The sequence below is a fragment of the Meriones unguiculatus genome, chromosome 2, assembly GCF_030254825.1.
Source record: "Meriones unguiculatus strain TT.TT164.6M chromosome 2, Bangor_MerUng_6.1, whole genome shotgun sequence".
In the NCBI taxonomy this organism is placed as follows: domain Eukaryota; kingdom Metazoa; phylum Chordata; class Mammalia; order Rodentia; family Muridae; genus Meriones; species Meriones unguiculatus.
In genome coordinates, this window is record NC_083350.1 from 93,838,448 (window position 1) to 93,861,855 (window position 23,408).

The 23,408-nt window shown below is 39.4% G+C and overlaps 1 protein-coding gene across 2 annotated transcripts in view; it reads right to left on the bottom strand.

Annotated features, from left to right (window-relative positions):
• Positions 1-3,569: 3,569 nt before the first annotated feature.
• Washc4 (WASH complex subunit 4) overlaps positions 3,570-23,408 on the bottom strand; it is a 64,325-nt gene continuing 44,486 nt past the window's right edge. For both annotated transcript variants that reach the window (XM_021640924.2, XM_021640926.2), the window contains 8 exons: positions 17,614-17,722; positions 14,891-14,957; positions 14,067-14,153; positions 12,246-12,393; positions 9,682-9,778; positions 8,798-8,994; positions 8,082-8,181; positions 3,570-5,638 (listed from right to left, as the gene is read on the bottom strand). In XM_021640924.2, coding sequence (XP_021496599.2) covers positions 5,571-5,638; positions 8,082-8,181; positions 8,798-8,994; positions 9,682-9,778; positions 12,246-12,393; positions 14,067-14,153; positions 14,891-14,957; positions 17,614-17,722 — 873 coding nt within the window. In that variant the 3' untranslated portion in view covers positions 3,570-5,570. The remainder of the gene's footprint in view (positions 5,639-8,081; positions 8,182-8,797; positions 8,995-9,681; positions 9,779-12,245; positions 12,394-14,066; positions 14,154-14,890; positions 14,958-17,613; positions 17,723-23,408) is intronic.

Sequence of the window (23,408 nt, forward strand, 5' to 3'; positions counted from 1 at the left end):
TGGTTTTTCAAGACAGGATTTCTTTGTGTAACTGGCTGGCCTGGAGCTCACTCTATAGAACAGGCTGTCCTCGAACTCGGAGATCCACCTGCCTTTGCCTCCCAAGTGCTGGGATTAAAAGCATGTGACAGCACCGGCCTGGCCGGCTTTCTGTGGTTTATAGACCTTCTCTAGATGAAAACTGAAGTCTTGCTATGTGGCCCAGGCTTGCCTTGCTTCTGACTGAGTGCTGCATTTACAGGTGCCATGATGCCTGGCTGTCAGTGATAGGCAAACCTACATTTCCAGCACTTGGGGCTGAAGGAGGATGAGTTCAAGGGCCGCCTGGGCTAAAAACAAAATCTTGTCTCAAAAAACATAGGGGCTGCGGAGCTGGCTCTGTGGGTAAAGTGCTTGCTGGCTCTGTGGGTAAAGTGCTTGCAAGTAAAAGATCTTAGATGAGTTTGCTGGCCATCCAACCTAACTCTCCTCTAATTCCAACAGAGAGCCTTTCTCAAAAAGTAAAGTGGAGAGCAACAGAGGGAGACACCCAACATTAACCTCTGGCATGCAGATGTACTCACAATGCACTCTGACCCGTGCATAAATATACCACAAATAAAAGAGACAACAAAAAAACCTACCACCCAAAACTAGACAACCGTATGTTAGAAGGACCCTCATGTGCACCAAATCCAGCAAACTGGTCCAAATTAATCTGAAATTATATAGCTGAAAATTAGCTCACAAATACCTTGTAAGTTTCTGTAACACAACTGTCTGTCAGTAAGTTTTCTGGTGAGTTGCAAGAACTACGGTCACCTAAACTTCTCTTGCTCAGAACTTTCAGTGAGGGGTCAAGGAGATGAGGCTCAGGATAACTAAGCTGAAAACTAAAACACTGGGGCTTTGGCTCAGAGGCACAGCACCTGTCTGTCACGAACAGTTCAATTCCTGGTTCTGTGCACAGCAAACACTGAAGTACTACACAGACTGGTTAAGAGAAATCAAGCCATGCGAGCCCTGAAGTGAACGTAAAGCGACTGTACTGAAACTAACCACGCAAAGGCCATGACAGAACAAAACAGTAACTGAGTAGAGACACAGCCAAACACACAAGACCAAGAACCTAAATACAGAGGTTACATGGGCTTGGAAACAAATGTGCTCAGTCTCAAATAACCAGGAAGTGAAAGCCACATATACATAGCAGATGGCAGAAATAAAGTAATGGATCTTACCCATAAAAGGCATGGGTATCAGTTCCAGGTTCTAAGTGCAATCCAAAATCTATCCTGTCCTAGCACCCATGCCTCAGGACACATGAAAATGGTCACATAATCCCAGATACAGAAACCCAGTTATCAAAAAAACAAAACAAAAACCCCAAAATATTGTCATGCATATAACCGGATATGAGAAGGAAAATTTAATCCACTATACCTATGGATCAACAGGAAAGAACTTCAATATTGAACTGAAGGCATAAAATCAGAATAGAGCACCTCTATTAACTGAACAGTGTTACTTGGGAAAACAGCTGTGAAGAGCCAAGGACAGAGTACCACCAGATCCCACCAGAGGTGGGGCAGCTGTGGGACCTTCTAAGGTCGGTGGTGGGACTAGTTCTCATACAGTCTAAGCCAGAAGCAATGGGTGACTTGGTCCTTTGTCTCAACTAACCACATTCACACTAATGTTAAAAGCACTGAAAGATTACCATGTGCCCAAGAGCACTTTCTCCCAAGTGCTCTTAGAATATGGCGTCTGTCACCATGCCTAGCTCTACAGTACTGTATAAAGTGCTTAATATATAAAGTGCTTTAAACAGTCCCTGGAGACCTTTGGGTTTAATACTACTATACTGTCCCAACTTCCAGTAGAGGCTATGAAGCCAAGACAGGGTCAGTAACCTGGCTTCCAGGCAAGTCAAGATTTGAACCCATCTAGCTCCAGAGTCTATGCTTCTAACCATCACCATGTGACAGGTGTGTGACCTCAGACACAAAGCAATCTCCAAATGGTCTTAATTTTGAAGTGTCTTTTGCAATGGTCTTAATTTTTAAAATTTAAATTTTCAAAATGGCATTAATTTTGGAGATAATTGCAATACCAGAGAAAAGTATTTTTTAATGCTTCATTACCTTTTGTGCAAATTTTCCAAAGATTAAATACTTCAGTAATGTTTTTATATGTTTGTGCTTAAGGATATTTTAATTCCCTTCACCTTAATGGGGCCATTACTAAAAATACTTCACCACACGTAGATCTTTAAATATATTTATAGTTCTTAAGCATGTTCCAAAATTATGTCCTATCTGTATCAACTGGAAGATAAATTTCATCTATATTCTTGGGTGTACTTTCACTGATGGGAACTGCAGCTATCCAGCAGGGAAAGTGGTAAAGAGCCAAACCACTGAAATGGAGAGGGGAAATAAAAACCTACCTATAGGCTTAACTTTTTTTATATAATCAACTACATGTAAGTATTTACTTTGTATAAGCTGAATGCTAACTGCTATCATCACCTACAAAGTCTCATGACTTTGCATAATTACTACGTTTCTACTTGTTCTAGAGGATCCTTTCATTTTTTACAAGCCTATTAAACTGTTTCTAAATTGTAAGTCCTTGGTCCTAAACAAAGGACTGCAGTCTGAAATATCTGTCATATAATGCTGGAGAGAGAATTATTCCAGACTAAAGCTGAGCAACTCTAGTTATTCTTCACCTCAGCAGCCTAGCACAGAAGCTCTGTGTGGCCACAGTCCCACATCTCCATTTTATCAGTGAATTGCTACATAAGAAAAAAAGAGGCAAAAATTATTTCTTTTCCCAGCATAGGATTCAACAGGATTCAGTTTCCTGTCTCCACCATCTCCACACCAGCTGGATTTGGTGGCATACACGTGTAACCCCAGCACGTGGGAAGCCACGTCAGCGGCACTGTGAGTTTAAGGTCAGGCTGAGCTACAGAGAGCAAGACTCCAGGGGAAAATAAAAACCCTGTGTATTAGGATTTCAAAAAAATTCCTGATTCTAAACTGCCAACAGTCACTTTTAACATGTCACAGAAACTCGGGCTTCCTTTCTAGGACTAGGAAAGAAAATACCTGAACGTTAGGTCTTTTTTAGTTAATGGCATCAACCTAACCCAGCAGTGGGCACATACCTTTAATCCCAGCACTTGCAAGGCAGAGGCAGGAAGATCTCTGTGAATTCAAAGTCAGCCAGGACAGCCATGGCTACACAGAGAAACCATGTCTTGGAGGGGAAAAAATAAAAAATAAAAAATAAAAAAAGATTCATCCTGTGAATAATCAATTATCTATAAAGGAAAATTTGTTATCTGGAATACACAGACGTGCAATCCCAACTCATACTTGAAAGTTTTTGTCTATGTGCATATGTATTTTATGTAAGGGAACCTAAGGAAGGTCATCAAGTACTACTGTTCATGGACAGGGTACTGCTCGGCAGCAGACTGCTGTCTAGGTTCAGTCCTCAGTTCCACACGACCATCAAAAAACACATAAAAACCCACTGGCTGAAGACATTCAACTCTGCACATAAACATCCAAAGGAAGGACAGTTTTAAAACTGTATTTATTAATGTTTTATTATACATACTGTATTCTATTTAGAGCTGGGCAAAGGAGACCCCACTCAAGTGAGATAACAAACTTGAAGTCTTTTACAAAATCTAATTAGAACTGACAATGTTATGGTTAGTTCTTAATTCCTGAGAATTTGAACATCATTAAGTTTTCTGTGAATTTACAACAAAACACTCATGTTAATATTTAAATTACAATGTCTGAAAAAATATTGTTAGCAAGGAAAACCATCATCCAATGTATACATTAACTCAAGTGTGAATACACTGAAGCCCTGTTGCTCTGCAGTTTAATACCATTTAAATACTTCTCTCTTTAGAGATTTTATTTCAAATACATGTACTATAATTTGTCCAGACTGTAGTGACATTATTTTTAACTAAATGTAAAATTTAAAGGTAACAATTATCTGTCACTTTCTTCCCAATTTTAAAGGTTCAGGGAGTCAGCATATAAGCTCTAATGTGCAAGAATAATGAACAAAGAACATTTTTTTTAAAGAGAGAAAATATGGGTACTATAAAATGGTGACTAATCTGATATAATCAAATCCAGTATCATTAATATAAACATTTATAATAATGAAAATATAAATTATTAATTATGCAGCATGCTTTAGGGCCATCTCTACAGTTAGTATTACAAATATTAAACACCTTTAATCCATCCTTTGCTCATAATTCTCTAAGCCATGTTTATATAATAAAAAAAAAATCCCACTCTATCCTGTTTCTTCTGACTTAACAGTCAAAGTATTTAGCTGGGACTGAGAAAGTCACCCAGTCCAGGTAGGGCACTGTGTCTCCACTCCCAAAGCTAGAACCAAGGAATAATGTCAGAATTCTAAGTGTCAGGATTACTTGCAAGATGTATCCAAAAGAAATAGTTAAGCAGGCAATTAAAAAAAAAAAAGCATTTCCAAAATAATGTTTGTATTACATTTAAAGTTTTAAACCTTCCTTTTCATCCCAAAGGCATCATTTAATTATATGTTCAAAAAAAGGCCATGATTAATCCACTTAACTATTAACTAGCATACCTTTATAAAAATAAAGCTAGTAGCTTGTTGGGAACTAAATTTACTCAATCTTTATTCTTTTACAATCAGTAAGAGACTTAATAGTTTTATTCTCACAGTGGTAAATTACTGAAAGCCTGTCATAGTGCAGTTATTATTTAAGCTTATGTCTTAGATTATACTTGATTTAAAGTAAAAATCTGTCTAAACTGCCACCAATATTTAAATTTAAGGTAATGAATAAACCTGAGTTTGGATGTAGGACAATCACTCTTTTTTCCCCAGTATCACAGAGTGCCTTCAAACCTAGTGAAGCTTCAAGTGGGAGTCTATGGCTTAATCTGAGTTTTCTTTGACTATTAAGTAAATCTTAAATTTAAAGCAGTTATTGGAGGATAAATGTTCCCAAAACAATGTAAACTATTATAAAATGTCTCACCAAAGACATCAGCAGCTCCTGTGAGTCATATGGAATGGAACAACACAGGAAGGATTACTAGCTGGTCACACTGCACCCCTAGATCAACGCATCCCCTCACATTCTCTGATACAGATGCTTCAGGAATTTCAGGTTCAACTCTTCAAATTACGTATTTACTGGCTGTGTAGAGTGTATGCACTGACTTTTCCATGACTTGAGACCAACATGGATCAAAGATATACACAAATTACAAACACACAGTACAGGAGATGGAGGCGATGGTTTAGGGATCTGGACCTGTCCTTCGACATCTTCACGTCAGAGAGTTTCGCAGGAGCATCTTCAGCCTACATTTCAAAGATCCAATCTTACTGTCTGCTTCTCAGCCCTTGGAAACTAGAGCCTTAGAAATAAAGTGGGCTTGACTCCAGGGCCCTGCCATACAGAGTTCTCATAGATGTGACCTAGGAAATGACAGCTTATCAAGCAGTTTATAGCATGTCAGTGGAAAAGTCCTGGTGATTTCATATCATCATTTCACAACAGGGTCTGCAGACACAGTGCTCTCTGGAACATCTCCATTGCTTGTTTTAGTTTCTTCTGAAAGCAGGAGTAAAAATATTAACGGAAAGATGAATGTCAATTTTAAGAAAACAATTTGGGAAAAGCTATACTACTAAATGTCAATTTATAAAGCTGCATCCATGAAATATTTTTCTGACATCACAAATTATACTAGCTTGTTTAATAACTATGTATAGAAATCTTCCTTCTGTCCAGCTGGGCCAGACAAGAAATCACCTTTTTGATATACTACAATTATTGATGGAAACATGACTAGCGCGTATGTATCACAAAATCCAGATGAGTAACTTGCCATCAGCCCAGAGCATTTACTTTACTTATTCTGGATGTACAGTGCGGGTGTGTGTGTGCACACGTGCATATGGAAGCCAGATAACTGACAAGGGGTGTCCACCTCTTCTTTTTCCTCATTTTTTAAATTTAAATTTATTTTATATGTATGAGTATTTTGCCTACATGTATGCCTTGTGTCCAAGGAGGGCAGAAAAGGGCACTGGATCCCTTGGAACTAGAGTTACACATGGCTATGAACCCAAACCCAGGTTATCTGAAAGAGTAACAAAAGCCAGTGCTTTTATCTACGGAGACCTTCCTCCAGCTTCTCCTCGTTTTTCAAAGTAGGGTTTCTAATAGGACCTGGAGCTTTCTGCTTGGCTAGATTGGCTAGCCAGTGAACCCCCAGGGGTGAAGTGGGTTTGCAGACAGGCCACCATGCCTGGCTTTTACCTGAATGCAGGTGCTTTAAACTCAGGTTCCATAAGCTTTTTTCCTACTGAGCCATCTCCCAGCCCCTTATCTTAATTCCTGAGACTTTGCAAGCCAGACTGGTATAGAGCTTAATACATAACCTAGGGTAGCACTAACTCAGTGATCTTTCTGCTTCAGCCTCCCAAATACAAAGATTACAGGCATGAGCCATTGTATCCAGTTTTAGTTTTTGGTTTTTTTTTTTTTTGGTTTTTCAAGTCAGGGTTTCTCTGTATAGGGAAGCCTGGCCTCAAACTCAGAGATCCTCCTGCCTCTGCCTCCCAAGTGCTGGGATTAAAGGTATGCACTACCACCGCCCGGCCATAATTTATTTTTAGAACAGTCATTTTATTATTTGTGCAAATAAATCTTGGTACTTTGTACAAACTGTCTTGTACTCATTTTATACATTAGCAGATGACAATTAATTGGCTAATGCAGTAAACAGTTCTCATCACTTGAGCAGCTCAGCAGTCTTAAAAACAGACTGAGCGGGCATGTGAGTATCAACATCAAGCACTTCCCTAACAGAACTGCTTGTTCCCTGAAGCACAAAACAAAGCAAGGAGCTCCAGGGTAGAAGCCCAACGGCCAGGGAGGCTGCTGCTCTCTTCACACCTCAGGCCTCACAGCAAATGCATAGCCCACCTGCAGCCTGCTAAGTCACGACATGAAATACCTTAGCAAAGCCAAAGCAACAACTGTTTTTTTCACCATTTGGATGGTCCCAGGTCACATTTGAGATGCATCTGCCTGCTTATGTTGTCTTGAACAGACACCCAAACAACAGTATAGACAAGCTGTCATTTTATATAGACGAAGCATCTGGAATCATTTTTAAGCACATGCTTGTAAATGCAGATTTTAAAAATACCTGCATGCGCTTCTAATCCCTAACACTGGTAAGTGACACTTAGCAGACACAACACTGATAAGAATATACTGCCTCACATGAAGGCCACCCAGACGAGCTGCCCATCACAGAAATGGGGAAGGGGCACCTTCAAGTACAAAATGACAAACTAGTAAGAATCACTTTATTTTATGAAAATATTTTACCTCTCAATTCATGAAAACTAACATACAGACAAGAAAAACAATTAAAAAAAAACCAAACTCTATGCTATTTAGTTCCTATACCTACATAAGTTTCATAATTTTCACAACAGAAAAAAGGAACCATCTATTCCATGTCGAGTCTTGAGAGAAATGGAGACATTAGCTGTCAAACACTGAGCAAGGCTCTTCCACAATGCATAAAGTGTATAAGCCTCACCATCCCACAGAGTGGAGTAGGCACAAGGCTTTCCTTAGTGGCTCACAAGGAAACTCTCAGGAACAGCATTCTCTGCTGCATGGGTTTTCCAGGACCTCACCATGCAAAGTGAATGCTCTTTATCATGACCTCAACAGCCCAGGGACTTTACACCTCCTGAATCGCCACTGTCAACTCACTCATCTATACAGCACAGCTGTTTGCAGCTGCAGTTAAGCAGCCTCCTTCCTTCTCACCTCATACAGGCTTGAGGAGTGAAACAGAAACAGCCTGTTCAACGTGCTTCTGTTAAAAGAACTACACCATGGCCTAAGAAATACATGTAACCCATACAGGGTAGAAACAGATTCATTTCTAGGGCTATATTGTTTTCCAAAAGATTAAGAGAAGTAGAAATCAGACAAGGAAGTGGGGCTTAAGTCCAGACTCACTAACCTTCCTTCTCTTTCTTTTCTTGGTTCTCTTCAGCCGCAGTCTTGTCTGCTCTAAAGAAAATTCTTGCACTGCTCAGTGAGAAATACAGCAGTTCAAATTCCTACATGAGAAAATTTAAATAAAAAAGGAAAGACTTATAACAAAACACAAAGTAGGATTTTAATGTCTCTAAAGTGACCTCTAAGTACCCTGGCCATTCTCATGCACATATGTGTCTAGTGTGTGACCAAACCTGTTCACACATGTCACTGGGTATCTGTGCAAGTGGGTTTGTGTGTGATAGGCTAAAGTTGAAGTCAGGTGTGCTCCTTGACCAACTCTCTACTTTTTGTATCAAGCTGTGGTCTTTCATTTGAACCAGGGTTCACCAATTCTGGGTAGACTAGCTAAGCAGCTTGCTGGAAGGCACTTTCACACCTGCCTTCGAGGTGCTGGGTGGGATTACAGGAAACTATGCCTTCCTAGCTTTTACACAGGTCTGGGGATCTGAACCCTAGTCCTTAGACCTGTAGGACAAGGAGCATTTGATCCACTGAGTCATCCTGCCTAACCTGATCTACTTTCTTTAATGACGACATTGCTTCCAAATATCAGTTCTAACTAACACACATTCTTTTTACTGCTGTTATCTCACTTGCTAAAATGAGAATTCCATATGGCTCCAGATATCAAAAGAATGCACATAAAAAGTTAGTCAGAGGCTTTGGCTCCACTACCTGTAGATAGACCTCCAGTCGCTTCTGCGTGAGGTTCATAGTTTGCAGCAGTTTTTCATCTTGACTAGTTGACTGGACACTCTGCTGCTTAGCTACTGCTCTTATTTCCTTTATGTATTTTTCTCTAACAGACTGGAACCAATGAAGCGAATCAAATTCCTGGTACTGATCCAGAAGCTTTAAGGTATAGGCCACACCTACAACCATTAGCAAAAACAAAATTTAAATTACAATGAGTACAGAAGTTCTTCTATCTGTCTCCTGCACCTGTAGGTCCAAGAACTGAGCTAGCCACTTAAATGAGCACTTTCAAATCACATTTGACAGCAAAAATGGTAACGTTAACGAGAGTTTCTTCTAGGTTCTTCTTTAAAAAAAAAAAGTTAGAAGTATTTAAAAACTGAAGAAATAACAAGAACAAAATAATACTATCTTAGACATCATCAGGAAACCAGAAGAAAGAAAAAAAGGAAGGAAGGAAGGAAGGAAGGAAGGAAGGAAGGAAGGAAGGAAGGAAGGAAGGAAGGAAGGGTGGGTCTGTTCATGATACAAACTTCCAAAGCTGAACAGACAGACAGAAGAGAAATGAGGAAATTATAGAGGCACTGATGAAACTAAACGTAAGATGTAAAAACAAAACAAGACAAAAAAAACACAACACAGTGAGCCCAAATAGAAGGACAAACAGTAAGCTACATAAATGGCATTGAATAACAGTACAAATGATGGAAAGCCCCTTATTTAAAAGCAAGCACTAACAGCAAGCACTGCTGAGGGAAAGGGTCTACTACAAGACACACGTAAACCTATTTTCAGGCAGTTTTTCTAAGAGCCCACTTTAAAGTAAACACAAAATTGGTGGGAAATAGTTCTATTAAACTTACCCATGGCAAAACCATCATCAGTAAATGCAGCTCCTATTTTGTTTTTTTTATTTAGTTTCTCTTTGCAACTTATAGAATGTTCAACAAAGTTGAGAGTCTAAAATGAGACAAGATGCAGAAAAACAATTGAGCTAACAAAATTTGCTAAAGTTAGCAAAATTTGCTAAAATAGGCATGTGAAGACTAACAAAGAGAATTTCTTCTCAGCTGCTGAACACTTGCTTCAGGTAAACTGTCTTGTGGTAAGCACACAACCCAGGTAGGTGACTCCTGAGGGCTTGTCCTCCAAGCCCTCTAAGCGTGAGAATTCCCTCCTTTGGTACTCGCTGCCGGCACAGCGCTCACTGGAAGTCACTGTGAACAGTTTACAGTGAAACACTGAATCTTGGAAGGATGGAAACCCCACGCAAGCACAAGGAAACATGGGGAGCAGAAACTATCTCAGTTTACCTCAAAACATAAGCACTTTTAACAAAGCAATCCTTCTGTCTGCCTTCAGTTCATCTTAAAATACTACTTATCTTTTATTTTTGTTTGTTGGATTTTTGGTTTTGTTTCTTGTTTGTTTTTTTCAAAGCAGGGTTTCTCTATGTAGCCCTAACTGTCCAGGACTCGCTTTGTAGACCAGACTGGCCTCAAATTCACAGAGATCTTCCTGCCTCTGCCTCCCCTGGTGCTGGAATTATAGAATAAGCCATTGCACCCGGCTTAAAATACTACTTATTTAGTTGTGGCTTTTACTACCTACAATCGTGACAATCATAATTTGTGAAATTGTTACCATCATCCACTTAAATCTTTTTTCTGGCAGCTCATTGAACTGCTCTTAGTCTATTATATAACTGAATGTTTTCGTTTTTGTTTTTTAAATCCAGACTGTTCCCAAGTTTCAGCAATGACTTCACACCTGCCTACCATGGCCTGAATATAATGCTCTCCAGACTAACGAAACAGGGGGAGAATCCCAAGTACACACAGCATTACCAAATAACAAACATTTATCCTGGGCACTTAGCAGATGTATATGAGCACCTCTGCCACATAGGTTATAAAAACTAATAGTAAACTATTATACACTTAATTGTTAGTAAAATACAAAATATTTAAAAAGAAAGGTGCTCAGCAGTGGGTAACAATTTCTAATACACTATGTAATTAATGATTACATAGTGTAATCATTAATACATAATTAATGATTCAGGGGAAGGGGTTTTTATTTTGAGCATTTAAAAATGTTTTCTTTAACTTGTTTTTATGTGTATGTATGTTTGCATGCATGTATAAATTCACACTCACTATATATATATACAACATATTTAATCTGTACAATATGTTATATATACATTAATATACAGGTGCCATACACATACAGAGCCCATGGAAGTTAGAAGAAGGTGTCAGATCCTGGGACTATCGATGCGAACTGTCCTGAGCTGCCACTTAGGTGCTTGGAATCAAACCCTCTTCCTCTGGAAGAGCAGCCAGTGCTTGTAACTACTGACCAATCTCTCCAGCACTTTTTGTTGTTATTGCTATTTTAAGACACGACTGAATATAGTTCAGGCTAGCAGGGATAACTTTGAACTCTACACCATCCTAGTTCTACCTACCTCCAAAAACCAAAGATTACAAGAATGGGCTACCACATCCAGGATAGGCAGTGCTGGGGACAGAGCCCAGGAACTCATGCATGCTAGAGAAGCACTCCATGGAGCAAGCCACAATCCAAACTATGAAAACCTTCTCTCATTTTTTTTTTAAGATTTATTATTTATACAGCATTCTGCCTACATGTGTGCCTATGCACCAGAAGAGGGCACCAGATCTCACTATAGATGGTTGTGAGCCATCCAGTGGTTGAACTCAGGACCTTGGGAAGATCAACCAGTGCTCTTACCTCTGAGCCATCTCTCCAGCCCGAAAACCTACTCTTGATCCAAGCCACATGTAATAAAAAGCTATCATATGTCTGTGAATGTTCAGATTTTAAAGATATCCACTACAAATTTTGAATGAAAGATTTAGTACAGAAGTGTTCTAAGAACAAATTTATTGTTAATAGATACCTTTTAAACTCTATTTCTCTCACTGCAACAGTTGCTTTTATAATGTAATTTTTAATAATTTGAGCTATTTTAGAAGAAAACACTTTAGGAGAAACATTTAGAAGAAAACATTTTAGGAGGAAGCACTACAAAATTTATTTTAGGTGCTAGTATTTACAACTAAAAAGAGATGTTATCCCCCAAAGCAAGCTTTTAAACTACGCTATAATAAGTTAATCTATGTTAAGCATTTAAAATGATTATATGGTATAATTCTGTATAAATAGACTACGGCACACAGGTGTATCAAATAACTGACAATCACTAGGATTTCTCTTGCCATTCCAAGTAAGAACCTTTCAGCTATAACCCTTCAGCACAGCTGGCAAGTCCGAGCTCTAGGCCACAGGCTGACATGATCTCACTAAAAGCAAGGTGGTGTGAGTACATGCCGTGCTCTGGAGACTGAGTCTGTACTAACACCTGTAACAAGTCAGTTCTAGTTTTGAGGATACTCACGAGAGGAGGGACAATGATATAGAAATTTCGGAGATGAATATTCTTTGGCCTTCGAAATTCTGGAGCAAAAACATCTACAAGCATTTTGAAATATTCTGTGCCTTCAGCAGAGTTTCGTGTATGATCACTGAGGACTGAGTCCAAATGCCTATAAAACAAAACAAAACAATTCTTGGTTCCTGCTCAAAGGTAGAGCTTCTTAAAAATTCAGGTCTCTCATTAAGTTAGGTAATGCCACTGCAAATCAGGAAACAGCATAAAATTTCCTTGGACTTCAGAATCAACAGAAACTTCATCCCTAAAATAGAATAATAAAGCATCCTAGGGCTTAAAAGTCATTTGTATTTCTTCCTCGTTTGCATTTATTTATTGTGTTCACACACACGCGTGCATGACTGCAGGTGCCACACACATGTGAGCACACTCATCTACAAGCTAGAGAACAACCTGCAGGAGTCAGTGTCCTCTTTCACCATGTTGGTTCTGAGTGAAACTCACATTAGGCTAGGTGGCGAGTGCTCTGACTTGCTGAGCAGCTCACCAACCATTTTCAAACACACGTGTGAGAGTTCGTGTAGATGTGCATCCATGTGCTGGTGCATGCGAGTGCATCAAATGTAAAAATCAGAGAACAACCTGCAGGAGTTGGCTTCCCCTTTCACCATGCGGGTTCTGAGGCTGGAATTCAAGTCAACAAGCCTGGCAGCAAGCACCTGAACTAGCTGTTAGCTGGCTTCTACCTGAGAACCCATGTTCACTGTAAACACAGTCTGCTGTGTTAAACCTCCTCACTGATGCCGCTCTGCCCCTGCTTGCCCTCAACCTCTTTGGCTGGGGGACTAAGTAGAACCAGTACTATTCTCAACCCCCACCAGTGGAGGTTCTTTAAGAGTCGCACCCTGCAACGACAGCTGCTCTTCATCCTGTGACATGGCCACTGTGGCCAGCAGGAAATGAAGAGGACTGCGCTGAACACCTAAGCTACTGAGCAGCACGGTTGGGCAAAAGCACACTGCTGCAGTGTGCCCTGTGCTGGCCCTGTGGGTCTCCAGGCTGGCTGCGAGCGGCTCCCTGCTGCCCCTGCCCAGCATCCCTACAGTCACGGTACACACTGCTTACTTCGAAAAAGTACCAAATTAAAAAACAAGGAATATGGTTCAATCGAATGCTGTTTTTACAACATCATAAAGCTTAAAGTTAAAATTACTTGGATCAAGGACCATCTGTATATTCAACTTTCACTTTTTTTAAATAATTATTTTTTAATTTTACATGCACTGCTGTTTTGCCTTCATGTACATCTGTAGGTGTCAGATCTTGGAGTTACAGACAGCTCTGAGCTGCTTTGTGAGTGTTGGGAATTGAACCCAGGTCCTCTGGAAGAGCAGTCAGTGCTCTTAACCGCTGGGCCATCTCTCCAGCCACTTATTCAACTCTTTCTTAAAAGTAGGCACCCACTAACTTCTCAGCCACCACCCAGAGTCTCCATACGGCTGCTGGGAAGGAACTGAAGTCCTTCACAACAGCAGCAGGTGCTCTTCGCCACAGAGGCATGCCCTTGGCCCTGGATGAACTAACTTCACTGAGGTTCTGGGTACCAGCTAAGGGCGGGCTGCAGGCAGGGTCGTGTGGCAAGCACCTGCATGTGCACAGCGTGTCCCAGAAGGTCCCCTTTTGCTCAGGCTGGAAAGAGAATACTGTAGTCTTTTTAAAAACAACGTGTTTCCAAAGTTGAGACTACAAAACACATTTTTTTTTTGCCTTCCGGTCTTGTCTGGGGTAAGCACGTTCTAACACCCCAACTGTGGCCACTCCGTTTACCTGGCTGCTCTAAGTGTTTCTTCTGCAAGCCCTTCTTCCTTCACGAGCTCTTCAAAACTCACAATGTCTTCAAGATCTGGCACAAATCTATGTGAGAATTTGAGAAGGAATTCATGGGGGCAAGTAAAATATATATAACCAACACATATCTGAAAAGTACCATGGAACATCAGAAGTTAAGTATGAATTTAGGAAAAACTTTGCATTTCAAGTAATACTGTTAATATCACTTCAGTTCCAAATCAAATTTTTATGTGATCACATTCTGATATTCAAAACCATGCAACTTTTACATTCACTAATTATGCTGATAAAAAATTAATATTCTTAAGAGAAATATTTTCAAAAAGGTGTGCAAATTTTGTAGGCACACATATATACACATATACACAGATACATACACATACCCTTCTTAAAAAATTTCTTTACAGATTTATTTCTATTTTATGTGTATGAGTGTTTGCTTCCTATGTGTCTAGACACCATGCTTGTGGAGGCTGAAAGAAGCTGTTAGATCCCCTGGAACTGGAATGATAGCCACTTATTTGCAGCCATACGGCTACTGGGAATGGACCTAAGTACTCTGAAGGAGTAACTGCTGAACCATTTCCCTAGTCCCATAATATAATCTTAAAATATCAGAGAAAAAAATTTCCTCATGTGTTAAGGATTAACAACTGAGGATACAACAAGGGGGCAGAGGGAAGGACCATAACAAGAGGTACAAAGCCTCAAATGAATTTAACAAGAATAAACACCTTCTCTATGGTATCACCAAAGATTAAATTGCACAAACAAGGTAGAAATCATGTTTGAATCCATACCTAATGGCATTGCTGCTACAATGAAGACCACCAGATCTTATCATGCGTATATAGCCCATAGCATTACCTTCAAAAATCACACACAAAAAAAACAAAACAAAACACATCTTTATATGAGGAATTCTAACATCAGGACAAGTTATATCAAGTATTCAATTGAGAAGTCTCCACTCCTAAATACCAAAATATTCTGCTTTATTTTTAGTTTCTGTTCCATAAAAAGCAACTGTTGCAGATTTATGCATTTAAAAGTTAAATTTAGATATACATAAACATTAACATTTTAAAATAAATATAACTAAATGGATAAATTAAAATCATTAATTGCTAGTTTCATTAAAATGATCAAAACGTTTTAAAATGACAATAGAATTTCACACACATCCTCTGACACACTCACTCTGAAGTGGTATCAGGAAATCTTTACTTGGTACTTCCCAAATTTGTCTCTCTAGCCTGGACTCCTCTGATCTCTAGACTTTTATCCCATACTCATACCTACATATCAAAGACAAATTTTAATTTTAATTACACCCAAGTCAAACTAAAGATCTTTATCTCCAACTATATTTTCTACTTCAGAAAATGGCAATTCCATCCTTCCAATTGCTTGGGGCAAATACCCTGACATCAGCCCCAGCTCCTTCCTTTCACATTTCATACCGAATCAGTGAACACATTATACTGGCTCTCCTTTGAAAATAGAGCCAGAATCTGGATGAAGACATAGCTCAGGGGTAGCACACCATCTAATGTGTGAGGACCTGGGTTCAATGCCCAGGAGGCAGTGGGTATGAGAAAAAGAAAATCAAGACCAGCTACCAACCTACTCCACCATTAGTCTTCTGCCTGCACCTCCACCTGAGGGGGGACAGCCTGACCAGGCCACAGAGGAAGACAATGCAACCAGTCCTGATGAGACCTGATAGGCTAGGGTCAGAGGGAGTAGGACCTCCTCTATCAGTGGACTGGGGGAGGGTAATAGGAGGAGAAGAGGGAGGGAGAATGGGACTGGGAGGGGACTTCAGCTGGGATACAAAGTGAATAAAGTGTAATGTATAAGAAAATAATTTTTTTACAAAGTCTCTTGCCTAGACCACTGTGATAGGTAATGGCTGACTTCACTTTCCATTAGCTAACAACCTTCAGCACCCATAGTACCCCTCCAGCTCAACAACTTTTGGATCCTATAAGCTCAGCTGGGGCTGTCATGTCCTTCCTGAAAACTGCAATAGCTCCATCACAGAATGGCCTCCATTCTCCACCTCTCAACACAGCCCTGCATGATACTGCCCAGGGATGCTGTTCCATTTTGTGTCTCACTACTCAGATCTTCTCTAGCTTCATTCCAGGCCTATTCCAGACTATTCCTCAAAACTGCCTAGAAGACTCAGGGGTTTTACACTTCCCACTGCCTGTCCAGCATTCTTTCCCCAGTTATACACCATTTTTATTCTGTCCTATTATTTAGGTCCCTGTTGAATGTCACTTCCTAAATATAACTGCACAGGACTGCTCAGCCTCATACAATTTATTCAGAACTTTCAAATGGACAGTTATCTTTTTGTCTGCCTCTCTCTCCAACTAGGATAAGGATCCACTGAGTATGGCATTTGACTTCTTCACTATCCCATCCCTGGAGCAAACATGCCCTGGGCCACAACAACAATTTGATATATAATGGAACTGAAATTATTTAGGGGGGTGGGGGGAAACCAGGCCAAATAAAAAGGTAACACTTAATACCTCATAAGCATTACATTTCTAATATTAATGCTACATAGTAAGGGCTATAATATGCTTTAAGGCCTATTCCAGCTATTTAGGCTTTTTAAAAAATATGTAACATGCATCTTTTTAAAATTAAACACCTATTTTGATTGTTTCAATTATGTTGACTGGTTAAAGAGGCTGGCTTAGAATAATGGCTAAAAGCAAAAACCATAGTCACACTCCTTAAGTTCAAATTTAGATTCTACCATTGTTAGCTGTAGCCTAGATCAAATTATATAAATTACTTGTACGTCAACCTACTCATGTGTTAAGTTAAACTTTAAAAGGCATACTTTATCGTCCTATCATCAGCATCTAAAACATGTGTCATAAATAAACCCTCCAGAATGAGTGAGTTTATATAATACTTTACACACTATGGCTTGTTTCACAGACAACGCTGAAAGCCTGCTCATAAATGTCAGTGGGTTCTAGTTCAGCAGACAGGTATCAATCAAAAAGAACTGTCATATGCTGGGTCTGAAGCATCAAAAGCACTACTTATTTCTCAGTTTCTCCACAGGAGCTTAAGATGGTTCCGTCCCTATTTCATGGGCTCACTCTAAGGGCATTAGCAGGGAGAATGTGGACAGAGAAGATGGAGCTCTAAATGCAGTTCTTCCCTTTAACAATTATGTTCTGGGCCTCACAAGTTAAGTCTGCTTCTAAAACACAAAATGACAGCATTCAGTATCTAATCTATACTTAAATTTACATAAACCTATTAAACCACTAACTTACCAGTTAATTCTTATTGTGAATGTAATTCTGAAAAAGTGTAGCTATTATGTGACTATTTAGTTTGTTTTAACAAATTTCACTTAACTGTCTAGTGTCTACACAGCAGCTTAACACATGCGACGAAGTCACAAGACATTGCGCGAGCTGTCTCATACATGTACTGTATATGACTGTGGTACCTGTACCCCCAACACATGTAAGTGACTTACCAATCTGGCTGATGAGCTGCCTGAACTGGTCGAGGTAGCTCTGTCCCTCTGGTGTGATTCCAAGTTTTCTTATGCCACGATTGAATTTTTCTGCTCTATCAAAAGGATACTAAAGAGATAAATTTAAGACTATTTTCAGGCACTTAAAACATAAAATCTTCACTAAATTGATGTTAGTATCACTGTCCTTTCTAATCTTATATCTCATCATTCTTTAAAAAATAAAAAATAAAGTCTATCAACACAGATGGAGAAAACAAAAAATTCCATGAAAAAACTAAATTTATGCAATATCTACATAGCAAAACAGCCCTACAGAAGTTACTAGAAGGAAAACTCCAATCCAATAAAAACAACTTCACCCAAGAAAACATAGCATACAGATAATATCCCAACAAAAATTAAAAGAAAACAAGCAATGAAACACTGTTAGACCACCAACTCCACAATAAAAGAAACTAACGTTCATTGGTCACTATTATCTATCAACATCAATGGACTTAACTCGCCAATAAAAAGACACAGACTAACAGAATGGGTGTGGAAACAGGATCCAACATTCTGCTGCATCCAAGAAACGCACCTCTGCAACAAAGATAAACACTACCTCAGAGTAAAGGGCTGGAAAAATGTCTTTCAAGTAAATAGACCCAGAAAACAAGCTAGGGTTGCTATCCTAATATCTAATAAAATAGACTTTCAACCAAAATTAATCAAAGAAGATGAGGAAGGACACTACATTCTCATCAAAGAAAAAATCCACCAACAGGACCTCACAATTCTGAACATCTATGCCCCAAATACAAGAGCGCCTACATTCGTAAATGAAACATTATTAAAACTTAAATCACACATCAATCCCAACAGCATAATAGTGGGAGACTTCAACACCCCACTTTCACCAAGGGACAGATCATCTAGACAGAAGCCAAATAGGGAAAGAAAGGCACTTACAGAGGTCCTAAATCAAATGGACCTAAAAGATGTCTACGGAAATTTTCACCCAAACTCAAAGAGTATACCTTCTTTTCAGCACCTCATGGAACCTTCTCCAAAATAGACCATATAGTTGGTCACAAAGCAAGCCTCAACAGATACAAGAAGATTGAAATAATCCCCTGTATTCTATCTGACCACCATGGACTAAAGCTGGACCTCAACAACAATGGAATTAGAAAAAAGCCTACAAGCACATGGAAACTGAACAACTTGCTGCCAAATGACAGCTGGGTTAAGGAAGAAATAAAGAAAGAAATTAAAGACTTCCTAGAATTCAATGAAAATGAAGGTACAACATACCCTAATTTATGGGACACAATGAAAGCAGTGCTCAGAGGAAACTTCTTGTGATATCTCATACAAGCAACTTAATGCCCCAAATGAAAGCCCTAGAAAAAAAGAAGAATATACACCCAAGAGGAACAGATGGCTGGAAATACTCAAACTCAGGGTGGAAATCAATCAATTAGAAAGAAACTAAAGACTTCCTAGAATTCAATGAAAATGAAGGTACAACATACCCTAATTTATGGGACACAATGAAAGCAGTGCTCAGAGGAAACTTCTTGTGATATCTCATACAAGCAACTTAATGCCCCAAAATGAAAGCCCTAGAAAAAAAGAAGAATATACACCCAAGAGGAGCAGATGGCTGGAAATACTCAAACTCAGGGTGGAAATCAATCAATTAGAAAGAAATAAAACTATTCAAAGAATCAATGAAACCAAGAGCTGGTTCTTTGAGAAAATCAACAAGATAGACAAACCTTTAGCCAAACTAACTAAAAAGCAGAGAGAAACTATCCAAATCAGCAAAATCAGAAATGAAAAGGGGGACATAACTACAGAAACCAAGGAAATCCAAGCAATCATTAGGTCGTACTACAAAAGCCTATATGTCAAAAAAACCGAAAATCTAAAAGAAATGGACAATTTTCTTGATAGATTCCATCTACCTAAATTAAGTCAAGATCAGGTAGAAAGACTGAATGGTCCTACATCCTCCAAGGAAATAAAAGCAGTCATCAACAGTCTCCCTTCCAAAAAAAGCCTTGGGCCAGATATATTCAGTGCAGAATTCTACCAGACTTTCAAATAAGTGCTAACTCCAATTCTCCCCAAACTACTCCACAAAATAGAAACAGAAGGAATATTACCAAACTCATTCTATGAAGTCACAGTCACCTTGATACCTAAACCACACAAAGACCCAACAAAAAAAAGAGAACTTCAGACCTATCTCTCTTATGAACATTGATGCAAAAATATTCAATAAAATACTTGCAAACCGAATCCAAAAACACATCAAAGACCAAACACCATGACCAAGCAGGCTTCATCCCAGGCATGCAAGAGTGGTTCAACATATGGAAATCCATCAATGTAATCCACCACATAAACAAAATGAAGGACAAAAACCACATGATCATCTCCTTAGATGCTGAAAAAGCATTTGACAAAGTCCAACACCCATTCATGTTTAAAATCTTGGAGAGATCAGGGATACAAGGCACATACCTAAACATATTAAAGGCAATATACAGCAAGCCTATAGCCAACATCAAACTCAATGGAGAGAAACTTAAATCAATCCCACTGAAATCAGGGACAAGGCAAGGCTGCCCATTGTCTCCATATCTCTTCAACATAGTACTTGAAGTCCTAGCTAGAGCAATAAGACAACTAAAGGGGATACAACTAAAGGGGATACAAATTGGAAAGGAAGAAGTCAAAGTATCATTGTAGATGATATGATAGTATACATGAGCGCCCCCAAAAATTCAACCAGAGAACTCCTTCAACTGATAAACACCTTCAGCAAAGTGGCAGGATACAAAATCAACTCAAAAAAATCAGAAGCCCTCCTGTATACCAAAGACAAAAGGGCCAAGAAAGAAATCAGGGAAACAACACCCTTCACAATAGCCACTAATAACTTAAAGTACCCTTGGGGTGACTCTAACCAAGCGAGTGAAAGACCTGTTTGAAAAAAACAGTCTCTGAAATCTCTGAAGAAAGAAATTGAAGAAGATATAGGAAGATGGAAAGATCTCCTCTGCTCATGGATTGGTAGGATTAACATAGTGAAAATGGCCATCCTGCCAAAAGCAATTTTCAGATTCAATGCAATTCCCATCAAAATACCAACTCAATTCTTTACAGACCTTGAAAGAAAGATTCTCAGCTTCATAGGGAGAAACAAACAACCCAGAATTTCCAAAACAATCCTGTACAACAACAGATCATCTGGAGGTATCTCCATCCCTGATCTCAAGCTGTAATACAAAGCAATAGTAATAAAAACAGCATGGTATAGGCATAGAAACAGAAAGGAGGATCAAATAGAAGACCCAGAAATAAACCCACACACCTATGAATACTTGATTTTTGACAAGGAAGCCAAAACCATTCAATGGAAAAAAGACAGCATCTTCAACAAATGGTGCTGGTCCGACTGGATGTCTACATGCAGAAAAATGAAAATAGATCCATATTATCACCCTGCACAAAACTAAAGTCCAAGTGGATCAAAGACCTCAACATAATACCAGATACTCTAAATCGGTTAGAAGAAAAAGTTGGGAAGAGCCTAGAACTCATTGGCACAGGAGAAAACTTCCTAAAAGCACAGGCTCTAAAAGCAACAATCAATAAATGGGACCTCATGAAACCGAAAAGCTTCTGTAAAGCAAAAGACACTGTCGTCAGAACAAAACGACAGCCTACAGACTGGGAAAGGATCTTCACCAACCCTATATCTGACAGAGGGCTGATATCCAGAATATATAAAGAACTAAAAAAGTTAAAAAGCAATAAATCAAGTAATCCAATTAAAAAATGGGGTACAGAGCTAAACAGAGAATTCTCTGTAGAGGAATATAGAATGGCAGAGAAACACTTAAAGAGATACTCAACATCCTTAGCCATCAGAGAGATGCAAATCAAAACGACCCTGAGATTTCACCTTACACCCATCAAAATGGCTAAAGTCAAAAACTCAAATGACAACACATGCTAGAGAGGTTGGGAGAAAGGGGAACCATCCTCCATTGCTGGTGGGAATGTAAACTTGTACAACCACTTTGGAAGTCAATCTGATGCTTTCTCAGACAATTAGGAATAGTGATTCCTCAAGACCCAGCTATACTACTCCTAGGCATATACCCAAAATTTGCTCAAGTACACAACAAGGACATTTGCTCAACCATATTTGTAGCAGCTTTATTTGTAATAGCCAGAACCTAGAGACAACCCAGATGTCCCTCAACTGAGGAATGGATACAGAAATTGTGGTACTTTTACACAATGGAATACTACTCAGCAATTAAAAATGAGGAAATCATGAAATTTGCAGGCAAATGGTGGGATCTAGAAAAAGATCATCCTGAGTGAGGTATCCCAGAAGGAGAAAGACAAACACGGTATATACTCACTTATATAAACCTATAAGATATGATAAACATAATGAAATCTATACACCTAAAGAAGAAGAAAGAAGACCTTGGGTAAGATGATCAATCCTCACTTAGAAAGACAAATGGGATAGGCATTGGACATAGGAGAAAACAAGTAACAGGCCAGGAGCCTACCGCAGAGGGCCTCTGAAAGACTCTACCTAGCAGTGTATCAAAGCAGATACTAAGACTTATAACCAAACCTTCAGTAGAGTGCAGGGAATCATATGAAAGAAGGGGGAGTTAGCAAGACCTTGAGAGGACAGGAGCTCCACAAGGACCAAATATATCTGGGCACAGGGGTCTTTTCTGAGACTGATACTCCACCAAGGACCATGTATGGATATAACCTAGAACCTCTGCTCGGATGTAGTCAATGGTAGTTCAGTAACCAAGTGGGTTTCCTTAGTAAGGGGAACAGGGACTATTTCTGACATGAACTTAATGGCGGGCTCTTTGACATCCCCACCCCCCAAGGGAGGATAGCCTTGCTAGGCCACAGAGGAGGACATTGCAGCCAGTCCTGAAGATACCTGATAAAACAGGGTCAGATGAAAGGGGAGGAGGGCCTCCCCAATCAGTGGAGTTGGAAAGGGGCAGGGAGGAGATGAGGGAGGGAGGGTGGGATTAGGAGGGAATGAGGGAGCGGGATACAGCTGGGATACAGTTAATAAAATGTAACTAATAATAAAAAATAATAAAGTCTACTGACAAACCCGTACAGTAACAACAAAACCTTTTCATTTAATGACAAATTTGTATAAAAGCAGAAAATCTGCTGGTGTTAAAGGTTGATGCTTTTGTTGCTGCTGTTTTGTTAGCTGATGGGAGAGCTGAGGATACTCAACTTGTCCCCCCCCCCCCCCACTGTCCTCTTAACACCTAACTGAAACTAATGCCAGAGGCACTTATTCCCTGATATGGAACCAAGTTTCTATAGGCTTGGTGCCAAAGAATTTATAAACATATTCCTCCCATACCAATACATAAGCTGCTTAAAATGTGAGGCGTAGAGGAACAAACCCTGTGATACCAGCATCTGGGAGGTGACAGAAAGAACAAAAGCTCAAGACTTTTCTTGGCTACACGGCAAGTGTGAATCCAGCTACACAGCAAGTGTGAATCCAGCTTCACATGAAACCCTGCCTAATGGCTAACAGACTTAGGGAGCTGTTATTTGCTGCAATGACAACAGTTCTCGATAGCAGCATGCTTACTTGTAATTTCCATCCCACTAAAAAAAAAAAAAGAGTAGTACACCTCTCTACTGAGGACTGTACTCATACTAATTACTTTACCTCAATGTAATACACTGAGAATCCACACAGAAGGATAAGGCCA